The 24,841-nt window shown below is 39.7% G+C and overlaps 3 protein-coding genes across 4 annotated transcripts; 2 read left to right on the top strand and 1 right to left on the bottom strand.

Annotated features, from left to right (window-relative positions):
* Positions 1-490: 490 nt before the first annotated feature.
* Positions 491-5,907, top strand: LOC109968772 (cyclic AMP-responsive element-binding protein 1-like). 2 transcript variants are annotated; one of them, XM_020615277.1, is made up of 8 exons: positions 491-620; positions 1,636-1,729; positions 1,880-2,026; positions 2,299-2,399; positions 2,688-2,827; positions 3,077-3,259; positions 3,423-3,576; positions 4,696-5,907. In XM_020615277.1, exons 2-8 carry the CDS (start codon positions 1,643-1,645, stop codon positions 4,838-4,840), a joined length of 957 nt encoding a protein of 318 aa, XP_020470933.1. In that variant the 5' UTR covers positions 491-620; positions 1,636-1,642; the 3' UTR covers positions 4,841-5,907. The 2 variants fall into 2 exon arrangements, with proteins under 2 accessions (XP_020470933.1, XP_020470934.1); XM_020615278.1 differs by lacking the exon at positions 491-620 and adding an exon at positions 628-796.
* A 96-nt stretch (positions 5,908-6,003) lies between these two features.
* LOC109968773 (methyltransferase 21A, HSPA lysine) lies at positions 6,004-8,014 on the bottom strand. Its single transcript, XM_020615279.1, is given in 4 exon segments — positions 6,004-7,111; positions 7,114-7,263; positions 7,432-7,543; positions 7,635-8,014. Coding segments are annotated over 4 exon segments (642 nt in total). The 5' UTR covers positions 7,782-8,014; the 3' UTR covers positions 6,004-6,878.
* Positions 8,015-9,146: 1,132 nt separating this feature from the next.
* On the top strand, positions 9,147-13,428 carry LOC109968756 (cyclin-Y-like protein 1). The gene is made up of 10 exons (XM_020615246.1): positions 9,147-10,081; positions 10,270-10,344; positions 10,440-10,474; positions 10,626-10,726; positions 11,128-11,163; positions 11,944-11,995; positions 12,075-12,194; positions 12,323-12,489; positions 12,606-12,768; positions 12,901-13,428. The coding sequence occupies exons 1-10, from the start codon at positions 9,922-9,924 to the stop codon at positions 13,015-13,017; spliced, it is 1,026 nt and encodes a 341-aa protein (XP_020470902.1). The 5' UTR covers positions 9,147-9,921; the 3' UTR covers positions 13,018-13,428.
* The last annotated feature ends 11,413 nt before the right edge of the window (positions 13,429-24,841 follow it).

Raw genomic sequence — 24,841 nt, 5'->3', positions numbered from 1 at the left:
TTCCTGTTCTCTTTTAGATAACTGTTCTCTTGATGAAGAGCTATTCTGTAAGATAACCAACTGTGCCAACCTGAGGACATCATTTATTCCTTAAAAAACTTTGCTGATTAAATGATTACTGAGTAAATCAAGTGCCTCAATTTGTATCAGTTAATAACATATTTAACACTTAGAGCAGTGAACAACCCTGTCTATGGCTCCCAAAATCTCTTCCTTCCACCAGATATATGCTGTTTTTGTATTAATTTGATTGTTTTATGCAGTACATCTACTTTTATCAATCAATATTGTGTTCTGGTAGAGAGATAGACAGACAGACAGATAGACAGAGAGAGAGAGAGAGAGAGGCGTATGCTCAGATAAGTTCGAAGGCATCAAGCACTTACTTTGGCCATCGGCTATGTCCGTGATTTTCACTCGGCAGCCGTCGTAACTTTCCGTCCCCATTCGTGTCCTGTCGATAGAGATGATTTTCGCTGTCGTCGTCTCTCTCATCCTCCTCTCCGTGTTGTTGTTCTCGGTGACGCGACGGAGGTGTAGCTTGACGCGGTCTCTTACGTGTCGGTCGGAATAAAAGTGGAGCTCCGTAGAGCCGGGAGTGACGAAGCGAGTTTGTGTTGGTAAGAGGATACGCATCCGATGTTTGCTAAACAGATAGATGGCTGCCCAGAGAAGTTATTTGCGTCTAATATCCGGCCAAAGCCAACAAAGAGATCATGGCGGCGGTGTTGCAGAGGCTCACAAAATGAGTCAGTCTCTGCAAGGCTCGCTGGCATGCAACACAGCTGAGACATAGGTATTAATATGGGAGTGGGCTTCAGTCATGTTTCTTTTAATAAACAGATTAGAACTAATTTACAGACGCAATAAGCCCTGTACAGCAATTTTATGTCAATACTGAGTTGAACAAAAATTGAGGCAAAGAACTCAATGTGTGTTTTAATTGCAAACGAAACTGGTAATGCATGCAGAATTTTCCCTCCATACAGACTCACAGCTTGCAAGCTAGTGTTAGCCAAAGCAACATTAACGTTATTTTAGTATACAACTAAGTGTTAGTTATAGCAAAGCGCCAAACTGCGATATGAGCGTTTAAGTTCTGAAAATAAGAGTTGAAACAGAGCCTTAGCAAATGTTAAATGGTTGCTAACCATGTTTAACATTCGCTGAATTCCTATTAGCATTTTAGCATGCTAACAGAGGCAATGAAGCTCAAGCTAACTACAAGCTAACTACTCTTCGGCTAGCGAAGAAGTTGGTTTTAATCTTGGAGGTGTATGGGTAGTGCAAGCATGTATCATCATATAATAACGTTTTATGTTAAACTTGGCCTTTCAAGTCTTTAGAATCATATTTCATACGTTGTATTAAATTATTTTAGAGAGAAAACCCTTTCTTGCAGGGAAAGCCATTTACATTACAGCTCATTTTTAACGTACATTACTGAATTATGTGCTAGCACGTTAAGCTAAGCCACACCCTTTTTACAGCAACAAGCACTGAAGTTGTAGACCAGACAACCTCCAGAGTGTCTCAACGTTACAAAATGGACCAATTTCTCCCAGGCTGTGCTGAATAGTTCTGTTTTAAACATGATAATAAATGTACAACTAAGATGTGTCTTACTTTCTGCAGATTTTAAATGATAATGGAGGCTGGTGCAGACACACAGCAAAGTGGTGAAACAGCAGTCTCAGAGTCTGAGGCCCAGCAGATCACTCTGACCCAGGTGAACCTTATGCTTTTAAATTTAGCTGTTACAATACAAGTAGCATCATGAATTTTGAAGAGCATTGAGAAGAAGAGTTTGTGATCTATGTTTAGAAATGTGAGTAATGTTACAGACGGTGTATGATTGTGTGGGTTGTCATGGTCTCAGGCATCCATAGCAGCAAGCCAGATGTCATCCAGCAGTCCCACGGTCACCTTAGTGCAGCTACCCAATGGTCAGACAGTCCAAGTGCATGGGGTGATCCAGGCTGCTCAGCCCTCTGTCATCCAGTCTCCACAAGTCCAGACAGTCCAGGTGAGAGGAGCAAAAACAACTTTTGTGTTCATTACAGCACATAACATTTTGCTTTATTACAGAAATAATGTTTGTTGAATGCTGACATGTTTGCTTTATTTATTTATTTTTTTGAAATTGGGTTTGTCTGGCAAAGGCAATGGGGCGGTAGCTATAAGCTAGTAGTCCTGTTTTTTGTTTGTTTTTGCTTGGTTTATTATATTCACATAACTTTATGTTTATATTTTGTTGAATCAACTGTTGAAAGTATTATGATTTTTGTTGACTTCAAGATTTCAGCTGTTGCTGAGAGCGAGGACTCTCAGGAGTCCGTTGACAGTGTGACAGATTCTCAGAAGAGGAGGGAGATCCTATCCAGGCGACCTTCTTACAGGTCTGTGGGACCTCCTATCAACAAAGATATAGAAAACATTTGTAGATGTATTACTTGTGTGCTCATAGATGTCTTTCTCTTAATCAGCATTCACCCTGTAATTGTATTGCTGTAATATTTAGTCTGCATCACATATTGGCGTTTGTATTTGATCAAAAGCCTTAACTTCCATTTGCTAAGGTCTGTTGTTTCAATGTCAGTGAGAGAGGAGTTATATAATGTTGCACCATTTGTATAATGATGCTTTAAAAATAGAAAAAAAACTTAGTTGTAATTTCTCTGTGACAGGAAAATTCTAAACGACTTATCGTCAGATGCTCCAGCAGTGCCTCGAATTGAGGAAGAGAAGTCAGAAGATGACTCTACCCCTGCCATCACCACAGTCACCATGCCCACTCCTATCTATCAGACTAGCAGTGGCCAGTACAGTAAGTAGTTTTGGATAGTGATACAGAAAGTTGGTGTTTTTTATTGAAACGTAGAACTTCCTGCTGTCACACAGTACCCTGAGGTATTTTAGATTTAGTCAGTTGAAAACAGTCTTGATAAGAGGATGAGATAAAATACAAAGCTAGTGTTATAATTTCACTGAGGCATATTTTACCAAGGATTTTTATCTGTAGATTTTATCTTGAGTAAAATGCATGAGTAAAACACATGAACACGTCCTTCTACAGTTGCCATTACCCAAGGTGGAGCCATCCAACTTGCCAATAACGGTACAGATGGAGTGCAGGGCCTGCAGACACTGACCATGGCCAACGCTGCTGCAGCCCAGCCTGGTGCCACCATCTTGCAGTATGCACAGACCAGCGATGGGCAGCAGATCTTAGTGCCCAGCAACCAAGTGGTTGTACAAGGTGGGGGAATAACTTAACAGTGTTCTGAATAAGCATATTCAAAGTGAATGAATGACTTCTGTGGTACTGTTTGAACATGAAATTAAGTCAGTTGAAACAGCCAAATATTAGACGGTGCCAGCTAGTTTAGCTTTTTTTTTAATACATTGTCTTTATCTGTTAGCTGCCTCTGGTGACGTCCAGGCCTATCAGATCCGCACAGCACCCACCAACACCATCACTCCTGGGGTGGTCATGACCACTTCCCCTGCACTGGGCACCACAGGAGCCACTGAGGAGGTTACACGTAAAAGGGAGGTCCGACTTATGAAAAACAGGTATGCTTTATTATAAGGTTGACTTGTGTTGTATACGTTTCTAGTTGATGCTTTAGTGCTGCCACATTGATTCTGTTATCTCTGATACTCTGATTACAGGGTTAATGTCTAAAGAAATTGACTTTATGTATACAGTGGTAATCAATGACTTGTAATGCTGAATCAGTTGTCCCATCATCCTTGGTCTACATTAACTTGTATCACCTTTTAGAATAGGATTAAGCAGGATGCCATTGTTGGCTCTGTGAATCAAATAATGCAGTGTGCCTTTTTTTTTATTTGAGTTAATAAATGTCGGATTGAATCTGGGTTTGTGACACTGCGATGTTATTGTTGGAACAGTTCTACAGCCTCAGGAGATTTATTGAATATCAACTTGAAAATTATTCTTGGAGAAAGTATCTATTTCTAAAACTAGCTGTTAATGTCACTGTTTTGTGATGTAGTATGGAGATGTTTTTTGTAACATTCATTGGACTGTCAATATATTTTAATAGATTTTCCAGTAGTTTTTATCAAAGGATGCTGCAGTCAACACAAAGCTGTTTGCTGCACCCTTTCGGATGGCCACTTGGTCAGCATCATTCTGTCTAAGCCAGTGTACAAGTTGGCAAGTGGTCATTAGTTGTCTCCTGACCAGCAAGTTGGTGGTTCGACTCCCGGTCTCCCCGCATGCCTAAGTGTCCCTGAGCAAGACACTGAACCCCGAATTGCTCCCGTTGGCTTGACTAGCGCTGTTGTGTGGCAGCCTGTCGTCATCGGTGTGTGAATGGGTGAATGGTGTATCATCTCCTGTAAAGCGCTTTGGAAAAATGCGCTATATAAATACAGTCCATTTACCATTCATTATGGGAACACACTTTTGGTCTACTACTTCTCTTCAGGCTTCAAGCTAGTATTAGCAGCTGGAAGATTTTGCTGTGACTGACTCACAGGCTAGCAAGCTTCCAATTCCTTTGTTGGCTGAGACAGCGTACACAATGAGGATGTAGGTGAAGGTCTGGTCAGAGCATATCAGTGGAGCTTTTGAGCCTCATGCTGGCACTAGCTTAATTTCTAGAATTTGCATATTGTAGTTTCACTTAAGAAATACACTCACACAATCTTTATGTCACACAGAGAAGCAGCCCGTGAATGTCGCAGGAAGAAGAAGGAGTATGTCAAGTGTCTGGAGAACCGTGTGGCTGTGCTGGAAAACCAGAACAAAACCCTCATTGAGGAACTCAAAGCCCTCAAAGACTTATACTGCCATAAATCTGAGTAGAAACATCACCAAATGTCTTCCAGGGGCTCAACAAGTGCCCGACTGCCCCCCTGTACAGAGACTTGGCACAGAGCTATGCATCTGAATGCCATACCTTTTTTACTCTTCAGCTTCCTTTTTAAAAACTGTTGAAAATCTGTAAATGACTCACCAGGAATAGAAAAAAAAACACTCCACCTCCCCCATCATCAATTTGAAATCCCAATTCTGTTTCCATTTAAAGTGTGAGGCAATGTGAAGAAGGATGTGGAGGAGACTACAATTATAAAGGGTCCTTGTGGTGAAGTGATAGAACGGACAGTGAGGCTGATATTGTTTTGCACCACCAAAGGGAAGCATTCCAGTCACTGGTGCCTGGACAGATTGGGCAACATCACCAGCAACAGGTAATTACATCACCTGGAATAATGGAATGCTTTACAGTTGAATCTTCCTGAGACGTGTGGATCATTTGGAGAGGATATCTTCTTGTGCAACATTCGTAATTGTAACTGAGCACTTGCATTAACATCTGTTACTCACTAATGCTTTGAACTAGATGGGCTATGTCATGGACATTTTATCTTTGAGCTGTGTTTTGATTTATGAATTAGATTATCTGTTTGCATAATGCCATGGACTTTTTTTTTGTAAAACTTAAATATACTTTGCCTTGATACATGAACAAAAAGCTAACCATTGAGTTGTAAAACGGTTGGTATGGTAGTTGCAACTTTAAAGAGGGTGAAGAGATTGTAGAACTCATCAGCAACTTTGGTATCAATGAGAGTCCAAATCTTAGGACAACAAGGAAAGAAAACTGTCTCCAGGGGAATATTTGTTGGTACCAGTGTTGACAAATGTTTAGGGTCTATGATGCATGTTCCCAGTCATATTACTAAGGCTCGCTGATTATGATTTTTACACATCTTCAAAGTTATAAAGGGATTAGCTTGAACAGATTTACACTGGGTTTGTTTCCTTGTCCAAGAAGACATTGGTCATCATAGTTCAAAATAAAAAAAGATACTCTTGTGGATTTTATAGCAATAGGAAAAAAATGGGGGATAAAATGGAAATGAGGTGCTGCTCAAGCCAGTGTGTATAATACAAAAGGTTACATATTTTAAATGCTTTGTTTCCACCCATGTTTTGTACTATGTACTTAAAATCCTTTTTTTTTAAATGTATTTGAGTATTCCTGGGTTATTTTTGAACAAAAAGACAAGAATAATGAGCCTTGTGTTCTACATTAAAATAAATCCTTTGTCTGCCTATTTAAAAACGTGTTTAGGAGACACATGGCTTTTCACTGAAATCATTGTCTCCTATATTAGTGTATTTTCCATGCAAAGCCCCCCCATTGTATTGTGGATGCTAAATTCCATATAACTGTACAGAGAAAACAAAAGTCCTGCAGTTAGAGGTCAATAAATAAAAATGAGGTCCCAGGCATGAGCAGAGGCTGGGTCCAGATTCTGTTTACAGTGCCATGTGCACTTTCCTTGCATATACAATCCCTGCTAGATTTTGGTGCTACAAGGTGAGATCCCTCTAAATTTTGCTTCAATGTAACACACTGCTAACCAGTAATTAATCGGTGAGTGCGAAGGTATCATCATGCAGTGACTGTCAGACATTAGTTGTGTGGAGCATCAGTCTTACCAAGTATGACTCGATGGCACCTATCAAACACCCTGCAAAAGAAGTGAAAGTGCAACCAAATCAGAAAGACGGTGACTTCACAGTGAATGAAATGGATATTTTCAAGCTACCTGAGTGCAATGCCAAGTTGTGTTCTTTTTGGGTATAATGTATAGTCATGACAGCATGCTTGTCTGTTGCTTTTCATCAATTTTGTATTCACAATTTCTAAATGTCAGCACCAGCTTGTATAACAGTGCATTATGTTAGAGCTCTTCAAATAATACATTTTGGCAGCTGTTAATAAACATGTTTCTGGTCTTTTTTATGAACAGGTTTATTTTGTACACACAATCAGTAAACAATTACAGCTACAAGGAAGACAGTTAATGAAAGAAAACAGACTAGTCAGTCTTTACAAATCCCTCCTCACTGCCAGTTTCCAAGCTTTATATATATGGATATCCCTTTGTTTCTCATAGAAAACCTCTTCAGTTTTGAACTGCTGCTTGAGCATACTCAAAAAGTTTGTGTCACGCTCATATCGAATTTTACAGGCCAGTAACACCACAGTGGTATCTGAACACAGGTGCTCCAAAGTCTGTAGCAGTGGTACAAAGGTGTCCTCCAGGTAAACGATGTCTGCTCATATCCCCCTGCTGGGTAACGCTCCAGGTTTTCACCCCAGGTCAGCTCAGACACAACCACTGATCCCTGACGGTCCCAGGGCAGGTTGGCCTTCACGTTGGCAGAGAGGAAATCCAGAGCAGGCTGTCTGTCAGTGATGGTCACTTTGGCACCTTGAAATGTTGAAAATGTGATACTGGTTTGATATTTATATGCGTTTAATACCTTGAAATGTTTGTGTGCCACTATGTTAACACAAACCCATCGAATTTCACTGTTCTTGAGATGGTAACATTTTTCCACTCACAATGCTTATAAATGGTTGTTAACGAAACACTCACCCAGCAAGGCTGCTACAATCCCCACCAGTCCAGTTCCAGCTCCCAGTTCAATTGCTACCTTCTCCTTTAACTCCACCTTTCCCAGCTCTAGGTACATGCACATGACAACTGCCTAGAAAACGGACGTAGGACACATTTAAGCAAATCCGCAGTATTGAGTGGCTAACAGTAGTAACATTTCCTTTAATATATTACTGTCCTACCGCATCCCACACAACTGCTGCTACCCCAAGCTTTTTCCAGTCCTGGGCTAGATGAAGGTCGTGGTTGGCAAAATGAAATTGTGCCGATGAATTGTGGAGTTTGGAAAGCGCAGGTAACGAATTCTCTACGTACAGAACCAGAGCCATGCCGTAAAATAAACAGTAACTACAGTCAATGGATGTATTAAATAATAGTACTCATATACGCAGTACAATTTTTCCTTCTTCTTTTCGCAGTGCAGTTCTTCTTCGTTGACATTTTAAAGCAACTAGCGGATTTACTGCTTCACTACTGCCATCTGGAGTTAATTATCTCCTTCAGCGTAAAATTCGTCCTTTCGTTTGATTAATCGTCTGCTTTCGCCAATATATCAAACATTTTTTTCCCACAATTTAAGTAGCTATTTGTATGTTTGCTTTAGTAAATATTGTATCCCATTCAATAATTTGTATCGTAATTGAAAAAAACATTTCATGGTCACTCTCAACACATCAATGAGTAATTTCAGCAAATCATATAACAGCCTGGTTAAACCCAACCAATAGGAAAGCCTGGTGTTGTGGTGGGCGTGTCATATTAGGTTTTACTCAAAGACAGTTTTCTCCATAATGGAGAAGGCGGGGCCTTCAGACACCCACCAGTTTTGTAAAGTTTACGGACACATACCGATACCCGAGGATGCACAATAAGCTGGGCTGGCCTAAGCACACAGATACACTTTTTATTAAAATGACATAATAAATGACATAATAGGTTGCTCTTTCTCAGCAAGTTGTGGTCTCTAAGGGTGTTTTTTTTCCCAGTGTGTGCTGGCAAATGCTCTGTTCTTTGCTGTTACATGCTGGGGAGGTTCTTTGGCTTTTATTCGGTTTTTATTGATATACTTATTTTATTTATTTTACTATATTGAATTATATTCAGCAAATTTGTATCTACTAAAATACTTTGTAACCCACTGTAAGGCATGAATTTCCCCCTTCAGTATAAAAATGTTTTATTTTATTCTTATCCATAGACTAGATCTTATCTACAGTCACTCATATATCGCTTTAACTACATCACTTTACAGTTTAAGTTTGGGAAAACTGTATTCTATCAGTAGTTGTATTTTATTTGAGGTTTAATCTATTCGTTTTAATTTCATCATTTTGTTTGTGGCCCTGTAATTTTATTCCCTAGGGCTTTATGCTCATATGGCATTTGGAAACATCAGAATGATAAGCTTCATGTGTGCCTTTTCTATTATGCAGAAAAGGGAGTTGCTGCCTAAAGCACTGGCTTGAAAATGTTGTGTCTTCTGTAAATGCTCTTCTACAACAGTTTTAAGTTACTTGCAGTTATGATGCACTTTTTTAATGAATCAAATGTTTTATGTTTGTTGTAATGTTGCAACGCGCTAACATAACACCATTTATGTACTACTGCACATTATACTGTACACTACAATGAAAACTATAATGAGGACTTTTAGTTTGGAAGGCAGTAGCAGGAAGTTGCTTCTGAACGTAACCGTTCTGGTCAATTTGACACCCGAGTCGTGTATCCTGCAAATGCGAAGAAATGAAAGCTAACGCTGGCTATATTTATAAAATTTCTGTATCCAATAACTTTCCGCTTCTTTAATTATTCTAGAAATTTTTTTCAGTTAGCGAATTTGTATGGCAGCCTGGTAGGCTTGACCAGACTTGAACTGCGTGAAAATGGATTGAAGCCAAAAATGGATTGAAATGCGGAAGCTAGCATTAGCCGGCTAGCCATGGAAGGGGACAGAGGAGGATGTGACTTTGTATTGTTAGCCTCTACTCAGTAAAATGACTTAAAACAATTGCCCATCGTCCAGAACTGTTCAGTTCATACGTGAAGTTATAATTCGTATTAAATGCGCAAGTGTTATACTGCGCATACGCCATGAATATGTCAGCTTCCCTGCACAAACCGCAGGTCGCCAGTCGGCTGTCAACACATAGGTTCTGCTCTGAGGCTAGCGTTCTCCAGCTTGCAGCCAAACACACAGACTTCACTGGTGCCTAATACACCAAGCTAAAATTAGGCAGTTTGAAAGACTTAAGTTTAATCTTAAACCTGGTCCCACCACACTATTCATACAGTTTTAGTTTCAGATTGATTTGCTACTTGAAAGTTCTTCATCAAATTTTGTGTAAGTTGCAGACACCCTGCAGCCCAGGTGTTGCGTTTGCCCACGTGTTGTGAGTCAGACTACTAGGTGACCCCCTCTTAGTGTATGGGAATCAGTGCTGGCTGTAACAGGACTGTTGTTGGTCAACAATGGGAGGTTCTGTGTCCTGCTGCATCTCTCCTGGGGAGAGCCCAAAGATCCGTAGGAGAGAAGTGGAGCTGGAGGAGTGTCCTATCACCACCACCGAGGATGTGAGTGAAGACACTGGGACCTATCTGCAGCACATCAGTGACAGGGAGCTACCAGATGGTGGGTTTACCTTATGGTGTGGCTTACTAGAGTTCATTTATATTATTGACTCATAGGCTCATCTCTTACAGTTCAGCACTAAATCAGCAGACCCATTATGGAGATTCAACTAAATGCAGACACAATTTAGTGCATTGCTGTAAAAAATCTGTCCCCCTCCCCTCACTGTTCATACTTTTGTCTTGCAGAACTGGCCCAAGAGGCCAACCCATCAGACCACCCTAGAGCCAGTACCCTCTTCCTCAACAAGTCACAGACAGATGGTCAGTGTTTCTCTGCTGAATCTGTATGTCAGCATTTGATGTTTTTAAAACCTCCTGTGAAACTCCTAATCATGCAGACCTCTCCTTTCATTCAGTGCGTGAAAAAAGAAAAAGCAACTACATGAATCATGTAAGTGACAGGTCTGCATTTATTTGATGTGGTTGGGGCATGTTTCCGTTGTAACTCGGCAGAATCTATTTAAACTGGTATCTTTAAAGTCACGTGTATGTATCTAAAAACCTGTTTTCATCCTTTACCCATTATCATTATTTTATGCCAGGTATCCCCGGGGCTCCTGACCAAAAAGTACAGTTCCTGCTCAACGATATTCATTGATGATAGCACAGTCAGCCAGCCCAACCTTAAGAGCACGATCAAATGGTAAGTGACTTCCCTTCTGTCTTCTAAATATTTTTATAATCATCATCATTATACATTTTAAAGTTTCATGTGCACATTTCCCTTAGCAGGCCATGGTCATATGACAAGGGAAGAGTTAAAGCATTTGTTCATCACTACTCAGATATGTTACACCCGAAACATATTACATTTTTATAAGAAACTAATCTACTGCAAGCCAACAGACTAGCTTGCTGTTAGCACTGTCCTGTGCTTTCAGATAGGAGTTTTACACGATACAACTCAGACGCGACCTACATAAAACTACAGATAGAGGAAGAAGACATGATATTCTAATGCTAACGCATGGTTGGAGCTCATGTTTGGTGTAAAAATCACATAAGGTGGTTCACTGTTTTTAAGTTGATTTCTTTCTGTTCCAGCGTTGCATTGGCCATATACTATCACATAAAAAACAGGTAAGAAAAGTACTAGTATAGTTGAATAGGGTTTATTTTGAATTTTAAAAATAATTTAGGAAACACCTCTTAATTAATATTAATGCCATTCTAGAAAATGTTTTGCTGGTAGGCAATAGTTACTGTAATTGGTTAGTTTGAAAATACAACATTAATTGGTATTACATAGATACATGTAGATACGTAGATGGATTTTAAAAACTTCTAATGGCTTTAAGAAACCGTTTTTTCAGGCCCATTACTAGATTAGTGAGTTATATGGGTAGTTAGTAACTAGATAGTAAGTTAGCTTTGAATCTTTATTGACACCATAGTGGGCTTTTGCTGAGGGCCAGTAGTTAGTCTGTCAGTGAGTCAGCTGGTAAATTGGGATATTTAGAGTCATTTCAACATTTTAGCATCATCACAAATTGGTTCGGTGTAATCTCTGGCAGTTTGCACTTTGTTTAACACATTACATGAACACATGTAATGTTCCATGTCAGTGGAGTAAGGTCAGCCAGCTCAGAAGGAAATATATCCAGTTGAAGTGATATGAGGTAGTGAATCACTTTGCACTTCATTGGTTGTTTAGTTCAGATGTTTCATTTGTAGTATTCATTACAGCGCTGAAATTCCACGTAGGGTCAAGCTGAAGAGATTTAGCATTTAAAACATTGGTATTGACCTTTAGCACTGTTAAACCCCACAGGTGTGTAATGGTTATTTAGTATAAGGTAACAGAATGAAAATCATATAAAATGCACAGTTTAACATCAGTTTAATGTTTTGCTCCTGCAGAGATTCAGACCGCTCGCTGGACATATTTGATGAGAAGAAACATCCTCTGACGGTGAGTTGAGGTGTTTGATTACATGAAACAGCGATATTTACTGCTGATGGACCAGTGATGATGACCTTCTGCCCAACAGCGGGAAAAGGTTCCAGATGACTACTCTGTGGTTGACCCAGAACACAAACTCATCTACCGCTTCATAAGAACGCTGTTCAGCTCAGCACAGCTAACTGCGGAGTGTGCCATTGTCACTCTGGTAAGTTTACAGCGCAACAGTCTGATACATTATTACAAGATCTATTCAGACTCCTTTTTTCTAGTAGAATGATTTATGTATGTTTGTGTGTGTTGCCTGTGTGAATGGATGGTTATGTTCTGCGTTAGGTGTACCTGGAAAGGCTGTTAACTTACGCTGAGATGGACATCTGCCCTTGTAACTGGAAGCGCATCGCGCTCGGTGCCATCCTGCTAGCCTCCAAGGTCTGGGATGATCAGGCTGTGTGGAATGTCGACTACTGCCAGATCCTCAAAGATATCACCGTGGAGGACATGTGAGTTGTACTTCTCATCCATGAAAGCACTGCTCATCAAGCTGGGTAGCATGTTGTTGCCTTATGTTGCATGTTTGGCTTTTTCATAAAAGTGATTGTTTGTTCCATTTCTGTAGGAACGAGATGGAGCGCCACTTTCTGGAGCTGCTGCAGTTCAACATCAATGTACCCGCCAGTGTGTACGCCAAGTATTACTTTGACCTGCGCTCACTGGCTGATGACAATAATCTTAATTTTCCTCTGGAGCCGCTTAGCAACAAGCGGGCCCAAAAACTGGAGGTGAGTGTGTCTGCATTCACAACGCAGGTGAAGGTGTCCAGATTCAGAATGTACAGTCAAGGTCTACTGGCATCTCTCCCTCTTTTGTCGTTCAGGTAGTAACATGCTGCGTGCTTATGATATTGTTCCTAGGCCATCTCCAGGCTGTGTGAGGACAAGTACAAGGACCTGAGTAAATCTGCTATGAGGAGATCTGTCAGTGCAGACAACCTGATTGGCACCAAGAACTCCCAGGCTGTGTTGTCTTAGGTCTGCAAGAAGGTGGAACACCAGCCTTAGAGTGACACTACAGGATGTGATGCCATGCTCAAGAAGTTTATGAAAAGACAATTCCACAGTATATTACATTCGTATCAGTAGCCGATACTTTACAGAATGTTAAATGTCGTGGGAGACACAAACCAGAAGTTTACCATACAGTATCTCTGATATATAATGAATCCAGTCTCTGTGTTCATTATAAAAATCTTGAGGTAACTGCCCTTAAAGCATGGCAATGTGATGAAAGATTTTGCAGACTGTCACTTATTTCCCCTAAATGATGGATGTCTAACTTTGGCTGGGATTAGCATGCACATGTTTCCTGAAGTCAAACAAACTAAGGACCTCATCTTCTGTTTTTATATACATCAGCCAATCCTTTGGGCAGTCGTTTCTGGCTATGGCGATAGATGATGACAAACTCTCTTGAACTACCCCGTGGTGTAGTTCTGCACATGGATGATGAGTAGACTGTTTTGCTTACTATGTAGGCCTCTATATCTGTGAAATGTATTTAATTCAAATAAATTCCAGTCGCAGTTTAAAGTTGAGGCTGCTTAGATGGAAAAATGTGTCATGGTGGCTTTTATTTCCATGAGCTGGAAGGTCTATTTAAATGAAGATGTTTGAAAACGGAGTTATTAAAAAAACATGATGGCCATGATAAGTAATTGTGGCTTTATTGTAGAATGGGATTGGCTCTGTGAAGTCTTGTATTGTGATGAGTCACATTGTTTCAAACAAAAATCTCATTCAGTACAATGGATTTTCAGTTTCTTCTATAAAAATGGTCAGATGTCACATTTTAACTTTGGATTGTACACCTCAATTTAATTAAAAAGCTAAGATCATAGTTAATAACCAGTGACAGCAGGACAAACTGTTAATCGGTGATTATTAGTTTAGTTCATCAGCACAGGAGGAGCACCAGATGAGAAGAGCTTGATGCCTTCAAGAGGAGATTCACATGTGCATTAGTGCAGTTATAGCATGTACTGTGTTGAGAATTTGACACTTTATTCAGTTCATATTTTAATGAAAAACCTGCTTCTGTAACATGACATTAATACATGTAACTTAAAAATGAGGTTTACACTAATCCAACATTTTCTTTCCCAGTACTGATTCATATATCTCCGTTCAGGGTATCTGACAATTCTGATCCTTGATCCCTGATTCCCAATCTGCAATCCTGTGTGCTTGCAAGAAAGGCTGGCAAAATGCCATGGTTTATCACATCATATGTCCTTAGAAATATTTTGCCTCAGTGGCACTTGGCTTGTTACAGCTGAATGAAGCTGAGAAGTTGCTGGTTGTGGAATTGTAGTATCCGTTTGCAACCACAAAGAGGCACTGCTGCATTGTGTAAGACACCCTGAATGCAGGCAGGTAGTCCATGTGTTAATGCAACATCTTCCCAGCAGTCCCAAACTAGTGCAGCCTGCTTGTCTCATTGTCAGATTGGAGGATGCAAATAGACACGACCAGGCCTTTTTCATCTGGGGGATGAAAACTTGCAGATTTGATGCGTTATTGATAATGTCATGCTGAAGCAACAGTGGTGACCAATAGGCAGGATGCCATTCAAAAGCCATTACTATTTTTTAACAACATGGACAAAAAAGACATGACAGAAAAGTTGATTAGTTTTAACTCAATTGTCCTGTTGTTTAGTATTTCCATTTTGACACAGCATACAGATATACAGCAAGTGGGTTGTGTGAATGTACAATGTGTCTTCTACCCACAGTGTAATAAATACCTGCATCTTGTTAAGCCCATATCAGTGTAGGTACATGGAAACTGTCATAATCTGAAATGAAGACAGTGTGCGCATGTAGACCTGTGACTGTGTATGTCCTGTAGGGATCACAGTGCTAGTGCAGCTTCATTAATCTCTCAGCATCTTGGGACTTGTCTGAACTCTAAAAGAGGGCCAGAGAGAACAAGCTGTCTCCCTGGGGAGTCACTCCGTTTACCCTCCACACACTCAGGTCACTCCTCATATCACACACTTGTCATCTATACAATGTCAAACCCACCAGTACAGGACTAAAAGCACAGAACTGCTGCTGCTGATCTGCACAGAATGTGAGTGAGGTATTTGCATGTGCACATTTGTTCGTCCATGCATGAAGAGTGACAAAATGTGAGCTGTACATTTTAGGTAATGACACCTTTTGAGGAGTATGTGGGTAATATTGCATGTATTGCATGATTTCTTTAAGTACAAAAAGGCAAAACTGTGCCACAACTATACCATAAATATTTATTTCTCCCCAATGATGTATAGAAAAGCAAGTATACTGATTATATTTCAAGACATACTGTTACAGTATAAATATCACAAAAGGATGAGTTGCACTATACAGTTACTGTATAGTAAAACAGATTAGAGCTAGACCAGCACAGGGATATCATGATATTTGCCTTCTGATAAAAACTGGATTTTCTTCAATGATTCAGTATCAGATAAAGTCCAAAGGGACAGGGACTTGTGAAGGGAGGAGGTTTGGGATGCGGCCGAGGCCCCTCTGATCCCCTGGTGACTGGCAGAGCCTGTGTTTTAATGTTCCTCTGCACGCTGTGATCAGCAGATGCATCAGAGTGATGATCATGCGCTGAGTAGAACAAAACTGTGTTTAATGGGCTAGAGGCCCTGCTGCTGAGCCGTGCTGGCACAGAAAGAGGAGGAGGTGGGGGAGGTGCTTGTACATTTGTGTGTTTAAGCAAGAGAGAAAGAAAACTGTATGACAAAATAAATTTATATCTGTGTTAATCGGTATGTCGTATTGTTTAGTAAAGGGGCGCTCTGCAGCGTTCACTTATCACAGAGTATTATAGGCTTGGGCTACACATTGTACTGAAAGGGAGTACTTTATAAATGCAGGTGTTCACACAAGGCAAAACGAGTTTATCCAGTCAAATTATGAGAAATGTAGGACTTCACAAATTTGGCCATTCTTTTTGTAACATGTTTCCCTTTATAGAATAGCAACACTAAACAGGAGTATCCTTTTAATATCTTGTCTAATTAAATGAGAAATGGCGAGGAAAATTTGCTGCTTAATTTGTTCAAAAAAATCATAGCTGCAATCATCGAGCCAGCATGACTGTCATCTCTGATTGTGTATCTATTGTTTATGCAAATATTGGACCATATGTAGATTAAAATGTTGTAAATATCTTCTCTATATGAAATTATGTAGCTACAGTGGAGGTATACTTTTTGAGACATTCGAAGGCTGATTCCTTTATTTGTGACTGAAGATCTTTAAATGTACAGTGGTGATACCTTTACCCTTCTGATATTTTGCACTTGCTAAAAACTTTAAGAAATGTTACTCAACCTAAAATGGCTAATTACAGCGTAAATACGGATTTATACTATTCAGTTGTTTATTCCAGTTTTTCACTTTTGTTTCTCCAAAGCTACTGTTATTAAATAGCTTTTATTTTATACTCATTTATACATTTTATATGCACGTGGTAGACTATTTTGGAAAGGGTATTATTTCCACTATGATTTAACATAAAGTTTTGAGGGTTTTAACAATGTTTTGCTGCAAATTATCCATTTGCAATGGCTGGTCCAGCACTGAGTCAGTGGAGATTCAGAAGGTAATGGCCACAATGCACATTACATTTATTTTCACTAGATATCTCCGGTCCCTGGGTGGTGGTCACTGTTATCTTTGGAGAAAGCCTAAAACTGTTTGTGGGTCAATACCAAAACCACAGTGGATCCATTGTTGACCTTGATGATCAATTAGCTGTACAATAGCCTGATACCTCAGCCAAGAGACAGTACTAAAGCTAATGGAGCAAAAGAGAGGCAGAATGAAGGAGGAGACCAGGAGAGAGCGATGCGTAGCCTGACTTGTCCATTCTCCTTTGTGAGGGGCTGCATGTATGTGACGTCTCATCATCCACGTCTGCGTTTGCATGAGCTCTCCTGTTCCTCTGTTGCTCTGTTCCAGTCCCACTCTCTCTTTCATGTCTGCATAATCCTCTTTTGTATGGCTCATTCATACTCTGCTTTTTAATCGGGATAATTAGACATCTCCCTTGCTGTTCCTTTCCTACAGGAGCCAGTGGAATATGAGTGTTAAATAATGCTCCTAATATTGAAGGATAAATGTCTAAATATATTTAAAGGTTATATTTTAATGACACAGGTGAGTGTTAAAGATAAGGCAGTGAGGTGGGGGTTTATGACACTTTAGCTTGTCCAGAACAAAACCCATTTTAGTGACTGCGCTACGTCGGAAATGAGATGAGGACACAAGACTGCATCACAGGATCATGCTTAACTTTACATGACTTCTATCTTGTCTCTTCTTATTGTCTATGGTGTTCAAGATGCAAAGATAATCTTGAATCATTAGTAATGTATGCCAATAGTTTTAGAAATGCCTGTCATTAAAATGTCACAGGCATGTTTATGCAACAATGTTGACCTTATGGAAGACAGTGGGGCATGTTTCCAAAAACAAACCCTGTTAGCATTAGTATAAGAGCTGCAATTCACAATGCTACATAATGTGGGACACATTATGTAGCATTGTCTGTTTGAACTGCATTTTAGTTGTTTATTAATTAATTTATTTATTTATTCGTCAGACTATGATTCAGTCAATCCAATTTTTCAGATTAAATTTGACCAAAGTCTTATTCTCAAACATGGAACCAACAATTTGTTTTGCATACTCAAATTAAAGAGGGAATTACCTGTTGTTTGCATGAGACAACATGACAAGTCATATTTATTAGTGAGTGGTGCAGCCCTGTCTCCTTGAAATTATATTTATATTTAACTAATTTGCAACAGCAAATGCATTTTGATGGAAGCATAATTGGGACCAGATCACATTTTCTATTCAAGTAATGAGGAGATGTCACAAATATGATACTGATCATATCAGTAAAATGTTTAGAGGCAACATGGCTGCTTTCCATGAAATATCCAGTCCTTCAGTACAGTGTGCACCTGTAGTAGCTACAGTGTTATTAAAGCGATTACGCTGTCATCACAGTCTAATTGGGAAAACTGTTATGGATGTTAAAAGACAGGATAAACGAGGAGAATGAAAGATTAATATGTTCATTTAGATTCCAGCAAGAGATATTTACTCATTGTGGTCACACAGTTTCTGCTCTAGATTAAAACAAGTTGATGAAAAATGTATAAAGTCCATTATGTTGTATAATATGAACTTGATAATATGAATACTGTATATGTTTAGGTCCAAAGTCATTCCACAATTTAAATGTGTATGCATTCAATCACTCCTGCACAATTACTTGTCTTTTTCTCTTTTCCCCAGTCAAAGCCTAAAACAATCTCTTCTCATTTTCCCTTTTCACTTGTTTCAAAAAAGACAAGAGCACTCAGAGAGCACATGTACTTTCCACGAGGCACAGCATTTGCTCATACAAATGGATCTTTTGGTAAAAATGAGATCCAGAACAACCCAAAATGTGTCCAAGGCAGTTATACTGCACATCTTAGCTGAACATTTCAGATAAGATGCATTATAGGCCAAGTTATGGCAGAAAATATGTGTTAAATGGAGTTTTCACTGTTAACTTTAAATGGCCGTCAAATCAGATCTGGGTGAAATTTGCTGATAGACATTGACACTCGACATATGTTTGTCAAAATTCAAACAAAAATGATTTAAAAACTTTTGACAGAGATTTTTTTTTTTTTTAAATTTTGCCCCATGTTAAAGATGGGATGTTTTGTGTGTGGGTTTTTTTTCATTATTATTTGTGACCTTGACCTTTGACCCTTTTAAGCCAAGATCTAATAGCTTCTAGGGTTGGTCCCCACCAACGTCTGTACCACCTATGTTACTGATCCATCCAGCCATTTGTCCATAATCCTGCTAACCAGCACACACACACACACACACACACGGAACCAAAAACAGAACCTCCTTGGCAGAGGTATAAATAGAGCTCAGCAATAATGAAAAGACTTAAAATGGACACTTTTTGCAGTGCAGCATTGCTGAACACTTGTGCTGCAGTAACAGTTAACAGGATTAGGCATGGCTTACATAAATATCTCCCATAGCAACGGTGCACCAGCGCCAGGCAAAGGCAGAGAGAGAAGCCATCTCTGGAAAACATCATCATCAGTCTGGTCAGCTGGCTTTGTGTTACAGCCATGTGTTTTCCTGTGCATGCAAAGTGTGTCATAACACATTCTTGAGTCATTTATGTTTGATATATTATTTGCTTTTCAGGAGACAGAGGAGAATTTAATATTTTCACTTCCTATCTGGTCTGCATAGTTCTGTGCTAAATGTCTATCCAGTGTCACAGTGCGGCTGGCTGTCTGGAAAGAGACTTTAGCTGCATTTCATTTTCAATCCCTTCCTCCTTATTTGCCTCCCAGATACTTAAAAAAACAAGCACATTAATTTGCCTAAACCTGTTTAATGGCACTATACCCCAGGGACATAAAACAAGGTAACAGCATGCAAAAGGTCTTTCTCATTTTCATGGGACTTTAACATCTTGTCTCCCGCCCCATAACCATTTCAGCAACCCATTTCAGTGTAATTGTCTATCTTGGTCCACCTTCAGTCCACTGTTAATTCAGTCTCTTTCATCCTTGCGTGTTTCTGTCTGTTTTGCTTGGTCCTTTTCCATTTGTCCCTTTCTTTTTTCTCTGCCTCTCAGCTGAGATAAGAAGGTTTAGAAGGAAAGGAAACTGCTCCTACATCTGAGGGGCAGAAAGTGTTTTGCCTTCGCTCATTTTTTTAAATTAATTTCTTGCGTGTTCTTATTTGGTCCGTTTTAGTGTTACTCTGTGAATTTACAGTCACTTGGTGTGACAATTATGACTATAAGCAGTATGTCCTCTTTCTCTCCCTATATACATATACAGTGGTGTGAAAAAGTATTTGCCCCCTTACTGATTTCTTATCTTTTTGCATGTTTGTCACACTGTAATGGGCTGACTTACAACCATTCTGCCAAGATGAGTGGGCCAAAATTCCTCCACAGCGCTGTGGAAGACTCATGGCAAGTTATCGAAAACGCTTGATTGCAGTTGTTGCTGCTAAGGGTGGCCCAACCAGTTATTAGGTTTAGGGGGCAAACACTTATTCACACAGGGTTTTGTAGTTTTGGATTTTGTTTTCCCTTAATAATAAAAACCTTCATTTAAAAACTGCATGATGTGTTTACTTGTGTTATCTTTGACTAATATTTAAATTTGTTTGATGATCTGAAACATTACAGTGTGACAAACATGCAAAAAGATAAGAAATCAGTAAGGGGGCAAACACTTTTTCACACCACTGTATATATATACAGTATATATATATTGCAATGTTCTTGCTTGCTGATTCAAGATAGTGTACCTGAAACTGAAATAATTCTAGGTGTGTCCAGACAAAGGTCACATTTGAGTTAAAAAAGAAACAGAAAGCCCGGTGGGCAATGTGCTCTTTCACTTAGCAGTCTGTACCCAGAAGCCTCATCTCTATGAGATGAAATGAAATAAAATGAAAGACTTTATTGTCATTGTATACACACAATGGTACAAACAACGAAATGGAGTTAGCTGCTCATACAAAATCCCTAATTAGTCTATAAATCCTGAAATATACTATTTTTCACATTAATTTATTTTCCAGTTTCTTTTTTCCAGTGCACAACTGTTCATGTATTTCTGCCACCATTTCTTGTTAACTTTAAAAATGAATAACTTAAAACAATGATTTAGTGGAGTATTTGGACCGTTTGTCAAATGAAACAGCTTGTGAGCTCTTTGACTTCCTCAACACTTGTTGTCCTTTTGTCATCTTGACTGTGGTTCTTAGTTTTTAAAACAGCTGTTTCCAGCTTCCTGTAATCTTGATGCACCTGGAGTGGAACTAGTACAGTATATACTGACATGCATATTCAGCTATATCTGAAGAGCATTAAGCTGGAATTATAGCTACTCACCTGAAGACAAACAGAAATGTCTCTGCAAACCTATGCTGAAAAGGGTGGTATGGGTAACTATGGGTTGCAGAGGACCTGGTGCACATAAATCTCAACTAGGCAACTCTCAACAAGTTTGACTAGCCTGCCAAACAAGTTGATTGGTGGATGAGACTCCTGTCATGAGGCTCATGAGGCTCATTTGAAATAGTACTAATGTACACATCATGATTGCAGTCTTTTTTTGTCTCTTCTCCATGCTTTCCCATTATGCTTAACCCAGCCACTGTCTTTGTTCCGTTGTTCCCACTCTTGCTACCTGCTCCGTCCCACTCTGCCCCACTACACCCACACTCACCTGTATCTCATCCTTTGTAAACTATCACTCTGTGTTTGAGCCAGCAGCCAGAATTCACTCACTGCCAAATTCAAATTCACGGAAGAGCACGTCTCATGACTCTCCAGCATTCATTCTCTCTGTGTTTATTCCATTTTTGACCTGTTTACTCCCTTGGACTCCGACCCTGTCTGTTCCCTGTTTGAACTGCTGGATTCAGCTGTGTTTGGACATTTTGCTCTCTCTAGATTTCTGGTCATCTCTAGTTCCTCTATGCCTTTATTGTTTACAGCCTCTAGTTTCTCCCTGGATCTAATTATTTGTCTGCCCTGGTCTGAACTGTGTGCCTGGCCCGCCTGTTTGGAGATGAACTGTTTTTGCCCTTGTGACTATGACTAAGCCTGTTCCTTACTCCAGCTTGTTTGTATGCCTGGTAGCCATTCCTGTCTGTTTGCTCTGTTTGTTGTTCTGTTGCCTGCCATTGTATTTACCTGTGTTTCATGTCTCCTGTGTAATTGTACTTTCATGAGCCAGTATATTTGTGATACTTACACCAGTCTTATTACCTGTGTTGCAGTACTGACCTGAGCCAACCATCATACCTGCCAATATTCTTAGCTGTGTTCCTGTTGTTTGTCTCAGTACAAGCCATTACATTTACCTGTGTTCTAGTTTCCCTGTGCTAGTTCCTGTCTATATCACTTATCATGTGCCTGTCATCTGCAGTTTTCCTGTAATCTGTCTGCTTACTTATTATTGCTAGCCATTATACTAGTGTGTCCCTGTTTACCTGCCTTGGCACATGTATCCTACTTATCAAAACTGATTTGTAGAGCACTGTTTTTTCACTGTAACCTGCTCTTTCAGGGTTTGCATCTGGGTTTGCAACTAAATAAATGTGACACTACATACAAAGATAAAAGAAACAGCCACACAAATGCATGCAGGCTTGCAGCCACCCGCAGAAGCATAACTTGAGCTTGAATTAATATATGATGTAAATTGGTATTTCTAATCACTGGAAAAATTAATTGTCGGCAAGGTTTAATTCATCGTAACTAGGTATTAGCAAAAATAATCAAATTGTTGATTTCCATCTCTATGGTCCAATAAGTATGCACTGGATTGGTCCAAATGCATCTCTGCATCTTCCCAATGCACAGCTGGAATTACAGCATTTTCTTGTGGAGGGCATTAAATGTGTGAAGGACCATGTTTGCTCTGCTTGGTCTCATACAATTTGAAATTTATGTTCTGTGATTATCCAGAAGACATTTGGTCTCTCCTTTAATTTCTCTCCCTCTGGTTTCATGGTTATTTTCTCTTATTTTTTATCCTCCACACTGCAAATTTACCCCATCCTGATATCAAATTGCTGAGTCTTGTTCTAGGGGCAAACTGAATTGCATTACTGCCAATTTGCCTTACAGTGCAACAGGGTCTCAGCCATCAATATTCAACTCTGGGGCTGTGATTGGTGATGAATGTCTACAATTAGACTGAGTAAGTGCCTGTAGTCTTCCTATTGATTGTTTGTTTGTTTTTTTGGTGGTGGTGGGGTATTTAGGGAATTACAGGGTCTGCAAAATTCTAAGCATAACAAACAGCACAAGGGGATTAAAATGAAGAGGGTGCCATCTTTCAGCAACTAGGACTAGCTTAGGTTTCCTACAAACATTATTTGTAGAAATTCTAGTAAGTGAGATCACGATCACGATCACAGGGACCTATAGCAGCTGTAGTAAGTGATCTACTTTAATATTTTTATTCTTTTAAACTTAACCATCTTTTTATCTATCAATGACATCTAAAGGAGAAAACCCAACATGCTTTTACTTATTAATATTATTAATCACAGTTAAACATTTTCTTGTTCTGTGCCACTCATAATAAATCAGTCGTGTTATTCTGACATTGTTGTTCCTGTCCTATTTATTGTTGCCACCACCTCTAAAGGGGGAGTGTAAGACCTCAACAATGTGTTCACCTTGAGATGTCTCCCCTGGCACTGCTGTGTTTGTCAACCACAAGGGGGTCTTTAACCTACATAGGTAGCTACATTAGTGGGGCTAAAAGCACTTTACAAACCTTGGGAAACAGCCAACTCAGCAGTGGGATGTGATCTATGAGTTGGATGTTTGGACATGGATAGCTTCCCTCAGGCTTTTTCCAAGTTTATTGCAAATGAAAATAGCCACACTATTCTGCTGTTGTGCTCCAGGCACACAACCTGTGATGACCAGAAGAAGGATAAGAAATTAGATATGACCCACATTGTGCTGGAATTTTTATTTCAAACATCAGAAACATGCCAATGACAGACCAACACTGAAAACGACATTGATAGATGTTTCTTATTGTCAGTTTCATTGCATGTTTGTTCATTGTGTTTCTCTGTGCTTTACAAAATTTTAAAAAGTTCACATTCTTTTTATAGTGCTATATCTGCCACATATGTGACATCAATCCTGATAATGTCATGTAATGACAATAATATGCTTTTTGTGCCATGTATATTTATTGATACAGCAGAAAGTTCTGCCACAAGTTCACCCACTGTCAAGGTGCACAGACAAGGAAAAAAACACTGGAAAGCAAAATGTACAGCAACACTGTCAGTATTTTGAGCACTTTAAGAAGACCAATGTGTTTCAGCATGGAGCCTTCATCAGGGTCCATATACAGTGGGTACGGAAAGTATTCAGACCCCCTTAATTTTTTTACTCTTTGTTATATTGCAGCCATATGCTAAAATCATTTAAATTCATTTTTTTCCTCATTAATGTACACACAGCACCCCATATTGACAGAAACACAGAATTTTTGACATTTTTGCAGATTTATTAAAAAAGAAAAACTGAAATATCACATGGTCATAAGTATTCAGACCTTTTGCTCAGTATTTAGTAGAAGCACCGTTTTGAGCTAATACAGCCAAGAGTCTTTTTGGGAATGATGCAACAAGTTTTTCACACCTGTATTTGGGGATCCTCTGCCATTCCTCCTTGCAGATCCTCTCCAGTTCTGTCAGGTTGGATGGTAAACGTTGGTGGACAGCCATTTTCAGGTCTCTCCAGAGATGCTCAATTGGGTTTAAGTCAGGGCTCTGGCTGGGCCATTCAAGAACAGTCACGGAGTTGTTGTGAAACCACTCCTTCGTTATTTTAGCTGTGTGCTTAGGGTCATTGTCTTGTTGGAAGGTGAACCTTCGGCCCAGTCTGAGGTCCTGAGCACTCTGGAGAAGGTTTTCGTCCAGGATATCCCTGTACTTGGCCGCATTCACCCTTCCCTCGATTGCAACCAGTCGTCCGGTCCCTGCAGCTGAAAAACACCCCCATAGCATGATGCTGCCACCACCATGCTGCACTGTTGGGACTGTATTGGACAGGTAATGAGCAGTGCCTGGTTTTCTCCACACATACCACTTAGAATTAAGGCCAAAAAGTTCTATCTTGGTCTCATCAGAACAGAGAATCTTATTTCTCACCATCTTGGAGTCCTTCAGGTGTTTTTTAGCAAACTCCAGGC

Source organism: Monopterus albus, unplaced genomic scaffold (genome assembly GCF_001952655.1).
Source record: "Monopterus albus unplaced genomic scaffold, M_albus_1.0 scaffold161.1, whole genome shotgun sequence".
In the NCBI taxonomy this organism is placed as follows: Eukaryota; Metazoa; Chordata; class Actinopteri; order Synbranchiformes; family Synbranchidae; genus Monopterus; species Monopterus albus.
This window is presented reverse-complemented; position numbering and strand designations above follow the sequence as displayed.